Source organism: Microtus oregoni, unplaced genomic scaffold, assembly GCF_018167655.1.
Source record: "Microtus oregoni isolate MIOR12 unplaced genomic scaffold, Mior012 000012F_ref0000307, whole genome shotgun sequence".
Lineage (NCBI taxonomy): Eukaryota > Metazoa > Chordata > Mammalia > Rodentia > Cricetidae > Microtus > Microtus oregoni.
In genome coordinates, this window is record NW_024543071.1 from 34,997,672 (window position 1) to 35,010,119 (window position 12,448).

The window sequence follows — 12,448 nt, forward strand, 5'->3', positions numbered from 1 at the left end:
GTTGAATTTTCTAGAATAATAGTCTTGTTTGTTTGTTTAAGTGAGTCAAGGCATTCCTAAGTTATTTATACATCCAGTTCTTTATGGAAATTTGGAATTACATACAGAACTCCTTACAATAATACCCCAATCAAATTGTCTCACCAGATTTTTGCCCTGTGTATTCCTGAGTACAGCGCCATGTTCTTGAATCAGTAATTTTCATGTCTTGGATTTTAGCATAACAGAAAGAGGCTTGTTGTTTACCTTGCCACAGAGAGTCTTCAGCACCTTTCTGATTTTCTTAGGTCTGCTGGATTTCTCTGTTTGTCGTGTGGGCACTGTAAATAGCTGAGGATAGGGGCCATGTCTGTCTTCTTCAGACCTCATTCTTTGATATAAAGTAGTCTCGAGAAAATGCTTCCAGGACCCACGGAAGAGCCAAAAGATGGAGGGAAAGAGGGAAGGCAAGGAGAGGCAATTTCAACTTTGCCATTTCTTTCTCTCATCCATAATTGTATTTTTATCATTCTTAAGGTCTGGAAATATGGATATCTTAACATTTTGGAGGATTTACAGGAACAATTTAAATGTACACACAAACCATACAAAGATAGCCCAGTTGCAAGAGGTTGTAGTAAAGAATGATAACAAGAAAATTACATAAAATTATAAAACTAAGTTTTGATTTCTTTTGGTTGTCTTATCATTACCAGCACAAATTCATAGCTAATAAAACCCTTCGAGAAAGATCTCCCCTTCCAAAACCCAAACTAATGGTCAGATTGTAAAGTACTGGCGGTTTGTGCCACCAACTTGTCCCTTTCCCATGTGGGTGCTGACGCTCACTTGGATGTGACCAGCTTGACAGGGCCTGGCTCCAGCCTTTGTACTTCAGGCCTATGAGCTACATACATCCTACCTCAAGACCGGGTTCACAAGAGCGCTGAGGGACAGATATTGAGAAGGCTTAGGTCTTCCACATTCGTCCAACTATTTTATGTTTCTCCAAGTCCCATGAAGGAAAGCTTATGTCTGCTTCCATTCACGGGGTCTTAACTTCACATTTGTCTGGTTTCAATTCTGCCCCGTCAGCAGGAGAAAGAAACAGGCCACTGTATCTCCAAGTTTCAGATGATCAAGTAGAGTGACTTTTTTTTTTCCTCTGTGGCCAGTGCTTCTAAACTTGGCTAGATGGCAGAAGGGGTGACTGGTTGCGATGACAGCATTATCAGGGCTGGGAGAATGGTTTCTCTGCAGGCCTGTTAGGAATGGGCTGTGTGCCATTCAATCTAGGGTAGGCAGAGTGTAGAGGCCCTGTGATTGACATCCCCAAGAGCCTCCTGGTGAAGTTAGAAAGCTGAAACTCTGGATTCTCTGCAAGCCATCACCCGCTGTGTTGGGGACCAAACTTCCATTGGAGTGTGAGGAATGTCTCCATCACATGATCCCCTTCCATGGGGTTTTCATGGGACGTGTTCCATTGACTGCTTAGTGAATCCTGCGTGCTGCTGAGGAAAAATGGCAAGAGTTGCTGTGTAAATGGAGCCATGGGATTGGTGCCTTTGAGCTACCTCCACATTTTCCAGGGCTTTCTGGGACCCAGAGCCTAGGAGAGCATGGCCAGTGGGCCACAGGCTTAAGACTTCCAAATAGAAGGAGCATTGCTTTGCACAGTGTCTATTAAAGGGCTTTTTAAAAAGGTTTCTTGCCCTTTGGGATTTAGATGCAATCCCTAAAATTGTGCTTTGAGCCTCCCTAATGGATTTTTGGGAGATTACTTGTCACTAAGAGACCTTACTGAGGAGGGAGTGCAATAACTGAGTGTAAGGTCTTGAGCCTGAAAGCCACTGGGGAGATTCCTGGTTTAGTATATGACTTGTTGGGAGCAATTCTTAGGGAGTTTCGTTGTTCCGATGAGCCTTGTTAACGCAGGAATAATGTGGGCTATATAAGTTCACAGATCTCTGTTCCTGTGAGAGGAATACATCTACTGCTGGCCATGAAACTGCTAGCACGCTCCATTCTCTGTTCTGGAGAGTTGATTGAATGAGTAAATAAAATAATGCTAATATAGGTTACTCATAGAAGCCTCTTAAGCAATAGACACAATGCCTAGCACTCTCCCCCACCACGTCCCATGCTTTATTCTCCACCCTGAAATGAAGAAGGGATCATAAATAGCTCCTGTTTTATAGATGAAGTCACTGTGGTTTAGGGAGGCTCAAGTCACTGGCTAAAGGCACCTTGACCAAGCAAGGATTCAAACTCACTCTTGCTGGTTCTCCAACACCTGCTGCTGCCCTTTCCCCAAGGTCCTTGTGACTCTTTTGTATGGGGATGAAATCAATTCCACTTAACTTGTAGGATGGTGTCCTGTAAATGGCCTGGCACCAGGACCTGGCAGAGCTAGCTCTGGTCTTGACACCCCTGCTCTGCAGTTCTGTTGGCTCGGATGGACAGCTCTACTTCTCTGCTCCTCTGCCTTCTCACCTGTGAGATGGATCCGCTCAGGCAGATGACCTGTGGAGTTTCCCTCAGTGTAGTAGGTTGGTTTGCTCTGGCTAGCCTCCCTTTTAGGAGGGAGTCAGAGACTCATGCTGTCCTTCATATCTTTTGGGAGCCAGGGCAGGAATACAGTGAAGAGGAGGTTTAGATGCAAGCCCTTCCCCCGGAGAGTTTGCAAAGCAGTGCTGAAAGGACGGTGAGCCTGGTCATGTTGGGCCTCATTATAGCAATGGATTTTTCACGTGCTTCATCTATTACAACTCTGACATATAAGATGCATGAAGCCTACAGTGCAGAGGCCATGAAGGCAGTGGTTGCTGCCACATGCCCTTTCCGACCTCCCAGCAGACTCTGAGCCTATTCCGAGCAGGTTACCTTTCCTCTCCTACTGATGAGCATCTGTGCATTTCAGAAAGTGTATTTTCTAGAACAGAAAGGAGACTCTTTTTCAGTGAGCCTTCCTTTCTGCCGGATGTGAGAGGGTTGAATGTAATTGGTTCAAGAAATGGACGAAACAACTTGTGCCCTGATTCTTTAGCACATTTTGGAGTCTATTCGGAAAAATATTGATCCCTGGTTTTACTTCATGGTCCTGCTGTGTAAAGAAAATAAATCCCTGTCTTGGGCAGATGACCTGTAGATGGAGAGAACTTTGCAGTTGAATGAGAATTAGAAGTGAGCAGTTAGGAGCTCCTGAGATGTGGAGCATGAAAAGAGAGAGTCACAAGTCCATTCCCCAGATCCTTAGATGGATGGTCTCAGCTCTTGCCACATGGTCACTTCCCCTACTTTCTTCTGGGACTGCTGTCATCACCGTAGGGTGCCAGTAGTCAGGAAGTCCATAGGTTTTCAGAGTCAAGCTGTGCAGATTCAAATCTTCTTTCTGGTACTTAATAACTGTGCGACCTCATATGGATGACGTCTTGACTCTGTTCCCTTGTCTGTAAGAAAGGGTCGTCAAATTGTGAACCTTAGAAAAGAAATGTATAAACTAGCTGAGCATGGGGCCTGGTGCCTCACTGTTATCATAGAGGGGAATAATTTACTCTGCTAGGATTTCTGCTTTCATAGCCAGCGTGATGTTTACATATATAGTGTGGGTGTATATGCCATGTGTCACTTCAGGTTCCAGGGAATGGACTATGCAGAGGCACATGCTAAATGTGCACGTTTCCTTACTTACCCAGCACCTCTTTGGACAAGTGGTCCATTCTATCGGATGGCCACTGCTCTGCTTTGCTGGGGACATCGAAGCTTCTTAGGAGATGGGACTTCTCACGCCCAACCTGGGAAAGTCCTGGAATGAATTGGTCACTCCACATCTGGCCAAGTTCTCACTTTTCCCCATACAAAGGACAGAAAGAAACCGTAAGACTGGAGTGGGGATCACCTGCATGGCAAGGGCAGTGGTGTCTCTTGAGCTGGAAATCAGTAGCTATTATCTTCGTCCCAACTTAGAGCACAAGGAGGCAGACAGGGACGCCTAGGCCAGCATGAGACTGCACTTCCTTCCCAAGGAGCCTCTCCCAGCCCTGGCCGCCTGTGCCCCTCACCCAGGGAGCTATTTGAAAGGATTCCCAATATCTGATGTGACCTGCCCTATGGGGTTCTGAACATGGATGTTTTTATAAAGTTCTCCGGTGATGTTAATTTGACATCCAGGCTTGAGAACTGCTGGCTTGGGGCTAGAGTTCAGTTACAGTCTTGACAGCCCTGCTATGTTAGATGTGAGTGCAGGATGCCCTGGATCTCCTAGCTGTGCCAGGCGTGGGTGCAGGATGCCCTGGATTGTAGGGGGGGACTGCTCTTTCATTTCCCAGCCACCTAGACCCGAATAATCACACAGAAACTATATTAATTACAACACTATTTGACCTATTAGCTTATATTTATTATTAAATAACTCTTACATCTTAAGTAAACCAAATTCTAGTAATCTATGAATTGCCACAAGGCTGTGGCTTACTGGGTAAGGTTCTGTTCTGGTGCCTTCCTCCTCCGGCAGCTACATGGCATCTCCTTGACTCCACCTATTCTCTCTATATATCTCTTCCAGCCTGGCTATATTCTGCCCTGCAATAGCTCAAATCAACTTTATTCATTAAGTAATAAGAGCAACACATATACAGAAGGACATCCCATATCTTCTCCACTTTTATGTCTAAATAAAAAGGAAGGTTTTAACTTTAACATAGTAAAATTACATATACAAAACTTATCAAGCAAGAATCATAGTTACAATATTTAGTCCATTTACATTTGACAAATTAAGGAAAATACTCTATCATCTAGCCTATCTTTGTGAGTCGAAAGTTTTATATCTAAGTTTTCCTTTATCATAGCTAAGGAAAACTGTAACTGTATGTCTTCAACTCTTCAAAGACCCCAGAGGGATATAATATTACCTAAGTAAACAGGAAGTACGTTGTAAGTAACTTCCAAAACTCTAGAATTGACAGAGACATCTCATTGCCCGGACAGTCACCCAGAGTTCTTCTGTAATGTTGGGGCATCCATCTTTAGCCTACACGCCCATAGTATCTGGCAGATTTTTCCATGAAGCAGAAAATTTGAAAAACTGTTTCACCTATATTGGAAGTTTGTCAGTCACTTTCTTCTATGTCTTGCGGAGTGTCTGGCAGTTTCTTCTGTGAAGCAGGAATCCTGAAGGACCATTCCATCTTTTGGAAAGTTCAGCAGTCATTTTTCTGTGGGCCTGCATGTCCAGTTCATACAGCATACCATCAAGCAGTCTAGGCAAGAGCAGTTTCTTGCCCAAATGGCTAGCCTTGTCACACTGAAGACAAATTCCATGAGTTTCTTCAATGCCCATCAATGCCCTCTCTGAAGTAATTGGTGCTGCCTCACTGTCAAGAAAAGTCTAAGTTCTTAAAATATTTTCAATGCCTTATTCTTTGGGTCTTTGAAAGATCTAAAGAATACCTGTCCTACATCTAATTAACATGACTACAAGTTTGACTATTAAAGATGACTATCTATTAATCCATAATCTTTAATTATACATTACATTTTTAAATGAGCTGCACAAAAACAAGAGCAGAAATATACATACACAATGTAACAAATCGACCTTTAATTTGTATCAATAGACTAAAATCTATACCAATACAAAGTATTTATTTGTATATCATACCCCCCTTTAAATGAAAGCAAACATTTATAAACAATCATTTTGGGAATATGGGTGTAGTTTACTCCAAACTGCTTCTTGCTGCTTGTTGGGGAAAGTATTTTTAGTGTTCATGATGACCTTTTGGAGGGGGTGTTGTTCCATCAAACCACATTAACCTGGAAGGAATCCACAGGTTCCCATCCTCTGTAAAAACAAAAGCAGAACCTTCTTTCCAAAGTAACATATACCTTGGACCCAAATTTTGAAATCAAGATACTTTTATGTTGGTTTAGCTTAGCATCCCCCAGAATCAAAATGTCTCTCTAAAGTCAAATACATAATCCAGACTCTGTGTATTTTACATCTTTATGGGGCTTATTTTTTTTTACTTTATTATTTTTTTAAGATGTAATTATCTTTACTCCTTTAATGTATGACTTTCTGTACTCTTTCTTCTCTCTCATAGCCCATGTACATTTATCCAACACTGTGACCCATTTAGAGGTCTTTTTCATCTGAATTTGTCTTTATTGCATATCTGTAATTATTTTCTGACTAGGAACGCCCCCCCTTTTTTTTAATGCTAAACAGGCGTGGCTAGGACCAACTCTGTGACCCTACCTGTTGGCTTCCCCCAGTCCAACATGGCAGAGGCATGTTCACCTCCTCTGCAAGTTATGCTCACTGCCCCAGCTCCAGGGACCCAGTGGGTTCATGTTGCCATTAAGCAATTCGTAACAGGCTGCTCACAGACCCCATCTAAATGTGGGAAACCCGAAAGATCTGGAGTTATTGCTCCCAGCATGAACAAGGAAGCTGTCTCTTAAAGAAGCCTTTAAGTCTTTGGTGCTAATGCTGAGTCAGGAAGCCTTTTCTTAAACTTAAAGTAAAAATACTTCCCCCAACAAGCAGCAAGAAACAGCCTCTAGCAAACAGAGCCTACCCGAGAAAATGATGCTACCAAGAAGCCATGTTTGACTCTGTTCTTTTGTGTCTAGAATTCCTTCCCAAGCTCTCTCAGATTTTATGTGGATGTAGTTGCCTCAGGTGGGCGCCATTATGTAAACAGTGATAGAACATGAGCCTCTTAATCTCAGGATCATGGGTTCATGCCTCACATTGGGCGCCATTGGACTTCCTAGCTGTGAATGGTTTGAGTGCTGGATGCCCCTTGCTATGCCAGTGTGAGTAATGATGCCCTGGATCTCCTTGCTGTGCCAAGTGTGAGTACAGGATGCCCTGGATCTCCTAGCTGTACCACATGCAGAATGTCATGGATTTCCCAACTGACAGATTTAGTTTTCATGAGGTTTAGCTGTGTTGATTTGACCTCGTAGCAGTGTGTGTGTGCATGTGTGTGTGATTTTTTTTATTGATTTGCTCACTTAAAGAAATTCCTTCTACTTTTCCTTTATTGCCATCTTTCTTTTTTTTTCTATCTATTATCTCCTCTGAGGAGAACAATACATGCATTGGTAACTGCTGATCCTAAGGAACTGATGATGATGGTGGTGGTGGTAGTGGTGATGGTGGTGGTGGTGGTGTGTGTGTGCATGTATGATGTGACAGGCATTATGTGGATGTCAAAGAACAACTTTTGGGCATTGATTCTCCCCTTCCTCTGTGGGTTCTAGGGATCATGTTTAGGTCATTAGGCTCGTGTGGTAGATACTTAAACCCACCGAGACATCACACAAGCCCAAGGAATGTGGTTTTAAAGCTTGCAAATGTTCCAGGTCTGATTTTAGTGGAGAGGGATCAGTGATATTTCTGACAAGAAAATAGATCCTTTTTGTGCTGCCTTTGCTGAAGTTTGGCAGTGAAGAACTGCGGCCCATTCAGGCATGTGGGTTCTGGCTTGATGGCTGTAGTACAGGCTGGGCAGATCATGGTGAGGTGGCCTTGGGATAGGCTGGCTTGGATTGAGGAAGCAAAGCTGAGTCGTACTTCTAGATATTTGAAATTGGGGATAAATTCTCCTTGCTTCATCCCAACTGAATGGCAGACTTTGGCTGTATGGACAGTCAGAAACTAGAGGAACCAAGTTTCAAAAATTATATTGGTTTTACTCAGTACCCCAAAGGGGAGCCCCCCCCAGCCCAAACCACGAAAAGGCAGGAAGGACATGAACAAGCATATTACAGAGTGAAAAAAGTCCACCTCCAAAATCTGCATACTGGCTGAATCTAATCATGCAACATTCTGGAACACACGTGTTTCACATCTAGATATCTATGTACCACTGACAAATTTAAAAGTTGAAGTTTTCTTTTGAAAGTAAAATGTACATGTTTATTGCAGAAATAAAACAAGAGGCAGAGAAGAAAAACAACCAGAGCTCTGACATTTCAGACTTATATAACCATTGTTAGTGGTTCAGTTATCTGCCCATATGTTTTCATGCATTTCCCACAAGAATCCCCTTGATATTACCTTTGTTAAACTGTTTCCATTTGTTAAAATTGCATGAACATCATTCTATGTTACTGAAGATTCTTGTTTAATATTTTTGTCTATACAAGAGATTTCCCTTCGGCTTTTTCAAAATTACTCTGTTGTTCAACAACGATTAGTTATTTTTCCAAGTTTTCCCTGTAAGTTATTTCTGAGTGAAGATCTGTAAGAGTCAAGGCTAAGAAAGAGAGCAGCAGAGTCCAAAGGTCCTCAGCATGTAAAGGCTTTTGATCATTGCCATCTAACTGCTGGACCAAAACTGCCCTCATCCACATCGGTGCTTTACCCTTGCTGGAAAAGTTCCCTTTTAAGTCAGCCCTGGCTGGTGTGGTAGCCTCCAAATGCTGTACCACTCTGACCACAGTGAGACTGGACGTGTGTCCAGATGTTCGCTGGCCATTGTTATGTTCCTCTTGACAGTTGCTAGTTTGGGATGTGGCTTATAATGCACGGGCCTCAAAAAAAAAAAAAAAAAATAAAAGGGGTTACTTGTGCCTTTCCCACGACTGACTCTTAGGGTTCCCCTCTTATTGAAAACATGTTATAGTATTCAGTTTAATTATTTATGTCATATAGCTCTATCTATCTCTTTCTATGTATCTATCATCTATCTGTCTGTCTGTCATCTAGTGTGTGCATGTGTGTGTGTGTGTGTGTGTGTGTGTGTGTGTGTGTGTGTACATTTCCCCCTGTTGATAGTAGGCTTTTAGAAAACCACTTGCTTCTCTGTGTGTTCACATTCCTTACATAATTTACCTGGCACTGCTAGGACATTGGAGTTCATGGCCTTAAGGATGCGTTAAAGGACTGCACCTCACCAATGGCGACATCTAAGCAACTGCAGCATCCTTTCTTGTCTCCCTTACTTCCTCAGTGGACTAGAGAGCACAGCTAACTGCACTTGATCATCGCCCCTTAAGATTCTTGGCAAATGCTACCCCTGTTGGCAAAGATGTCCAGGCCAGTTCACAATTTACTACACGTTATCTGTAGATGACCAGGGTGGATTTTTATCCATCTCAAAGAACTCTGTGTCTCCATGCCACTAAATTCTGACATCTTTCTTAAGGACTTAACAGCATCTAATGGTTCTCTCTCTGGTAATGTGATCCAGCTGGAGATCCAAGGTATGCAAAGCCCTTGTTTTAGACAAAGGCATATTTTTCTCCAGCCAGTAAGTAAAAGTGACTTTTTTTTTCAGCTATAAAAGGACAAGAGGGGTTGAGATGATTGTACTGGGCAGGGTTTCCTAGGCTTGTTATTTTGGCAGCGGGCCATATTGCTATGCCTGAGTCTTCCAAATTTCTTCCATTTCTTGTAGCAGCATGAAGAGCTCACTGGCTGGGACAGGTCTCTTTACGGTGTGATGATTAATGCCCAGGGTCTTCTTAACCTGGAGCCAGCCACAGAGGGACATCCAACAGTGTCATTGGCAGACCATCGATCAGCGTGTGCTAAGAACTAAAGACGCATTTCTTTTTCCTATTGATTTAAGTGACTTTGCTGCCCTCTCTGGCTAACATGTTTTTCTCCCCTAGAGAAAATATTTAACGTTCAGTATTGTAGGTCGAACAACAATGGTAAACAGTCTGAAGTTTCAGCTTCAGTCTTCACAGATGTTTGACGTAGCTCAAAAAAGTTTGTCCATTTACAAGGTTTTAAGAGCTCCGAGACATGAATCTGCTTTGCTGATTTTCTGTGTCTATTTCATCGCCTTAAAAGCAAGTGTGAGCGTGTCCATTCTGGCCGCCTGATTGCAGTAGGAAATGGTCCACTTCTGGTCCCAGTCTCATTTCCTAAGATGTTGCCATTGCTAGAGTCAGAAGAAGAAGAAAGAGGCTCTTGTCAGTAACAGAATGATTTGTTTTAAAACAAGTTTTGCGGCATCAGCGTTGTTGGCAACTTATGAGAGTGACCCTAAGTCACAAGCCTCTGTGACACCTTAGTCCCTTCTAAACGCTTATGGCTATTTAGTTGATGAATCCCAGGAGACGCCATAGGTAGGGGCTGTTACTATTCTTGTAGTACAAACAAGTATAGCAAGCAGAAGTAGGTGGCTAAGACAGGATCTGAACATGCAAAACTAGTCTCTAGAATGTGCCTCCCTTTGCTGCCTTTTAAAAGACATGGCCTTACTATGTTACCTGGGCTGGCTTCGAACTTCCAACACTGCCTCACCTTATTGAGTATCTGGGAATACAGACAAGCACCACCATCATAGTGCCTGCCCTTTGAACTTTATTAAATTGTTACAGGATCACAGGATTGGTGATAGTATTACGGATCTCATATTACAGATGAGAAATTGAGGCTTGAAAGGGTTATTTTATTTTACTGTTTTTTATCTTTTAAAAAATTTAACTTTAATTTTTTATTATTTTGTTTTTATGGTTTTATTGTTTTTTATATTTTTTTATTTTTGTTGTTTTGGTTTGGTTTTTTTGAGACAGGGTTTCTCTGTGTAGCCCTGGCCATCCTGGAACTCACTCTACAGACCAGAGATTCACTTGCCTTTGCCTTCTGAGTGCTGAGGTTATAGGTGTGCACCACCACCACCTGACAGGGTCTAGTAACTTCCAAATGGCATTTCACACCCGGCAAGCAGCAGAGGTTTGCTGGGCTCCTTGTTCCAAAGCTTTTCTCACACTGCAACACATTCTTTTAGAGCCAGAGCTTTGTCTACTTCAGAGAACGCTTGCAGCTGGCCAAGAGACAGATGTTCAGTGCTTCTGCAACACAAACCCCTGGGGCCACGTGGCACAGTGAACTCCCCATCCAGCTGTGTGAGTGATTTGTATGAGGGCCACAGTGAGAAGTGGTTCTCTTTTCTACATCAATAGCTCCAGGACTCATCTTTTCAATCATCCCTGCCTCTGGGACTTTGAGTTTGCTGTCCTACGGCTTGACTGCCTTCTCCTCTAGATGCCCATGTCCATTTTATCTTCCTGATGAAATTCTCAGGTGTGACCAGCTCACTGAACCTGACCCTCACAGCTGCATAAGTCTGGATGGTTGCCATAATGGTTCAGCATGAGCTGGGTGGTTTGAAGGGCATAAATGGGCTCTCTTTAGTTCCAGAGCACCGAAGGTGTTCAGCAGGAAGGTGCTGCCAGAGCTGTGCGCCCACTGAGGACTGTGGTGCGGCATCCCTTCTTGCTTCTTCCGTTTCAAGTGCCTCTGTGTGCTTCTGAGCTCGCAGCAGTGTAATTCCAGGCTCGGTGTCTATGTAGCCTGTGGCTCCACTTCTCCTTTTCCATGTCTTTGGTTTTAAGAACACTGTCGTTGTGTTATTCAATGGGATGTTCCAGGATGACTTTATTTCAAGATCCCCAACTCAATTACACCTGCAAGGACCATTTCCCCCAAATAAATCCCTATTTGTAGGTTACAGAAGAAGGTGTCTTTTGTGCTGACTGCAGCCTTTATTCCTGCCCTGTGACGCCAGCACCTATTCTAATTTCTTCAAAGCATTTGTCCTGATTTGATGCATCATATTCTTCTGTCTGCTTTTGTCTTGCCTGCTTCCATATAGTTGAATTCAGACTTTAAGTAAAGGACTTTCTTGCCCCCCCCCTTTTTTGCCATGATCTAGAAAAATGCTTAGGTGGTTGTAGGAGCTGTCAAGTATTTACTGAGGAAAAGCATGACTATATGATGATATTATGTCATTTGGGGTCTTCAATTCCTTCAACAATCTTTAGGATTTTATTACACATTTGTTGTTATTTTATAACATTCCAACTCTGCACAGTGGGTGAAAATATCCAGCCATTCCAATACAACTCCCAGCTGCTAAATGGTCTTGTCACCTTTGCTTTTCCCCAGGAGAGAACCCTCAACAGAATCTCTCTTTTTGCCTTAGGATCTGACCACCTCCGAGAGAAAGATGGCCTCTGGGCTGTCTTAGTCTGGCTGTCCATTATCGCTGCCCGGAAGCAGAGTGTGGAGGAAATTGTTAGGGATCATTGGGCCAAATATGGCCGCCACTACTACTGCAGGTGAGAATGGGCAGGGTCTCTGCATGTGTCTTGAGAACTACTCTTAGAGATGTTTTCTAAAACTGACGGGCTAGAACTGAAGAAGAAAGCATCTTGTAGAAACATCTGAGGAACTGGAAGGCTGGGGTTGGCTCTTTGGGAGTAGTGTCAAGGGCTACTACACTGGAAGGACAGACTTTATTTGCCCTGGTGACATTCCTCCCAATCTTTTCTTCAAACGAGAAGGCAGCAAGTAGGTAGTCATGCCAAGAGAGTATCAAAATGCACAGTTTTGAGAAATTCCTTCTGATTCTTGGGAGCTGTGAGCCCATAGTCAAAGCAGACACATTTCTTATTTGTTCTATATGGATTTTTTTAAAGGAGTGGGCAGACACAA

General features: G+C 43.0%; 1 protein-coding gene across 1 annotated transcript in view; it reads left to right on the forward strand.

Annotated features, from left to right (window-relative positions):
• The window catches only part of Pgm5 (phosphoglucomutase 5), a 155,732-nt gene that overhangs the window by 98,429 nt on the left and 44,855 nt on the right, over positions 1–12,448 (forward strand). Inside the window, exon 8 of the mRNA XM_041660998.1 lies at positions 11,937–12,072. Coding sequence (XP_041516932.1) covers positions 11,937–12,072 — 136 coding nt within the window. The remainder of the gene's footprint in view (positions 1–11,936; positions 12,073–12,448) is intronic.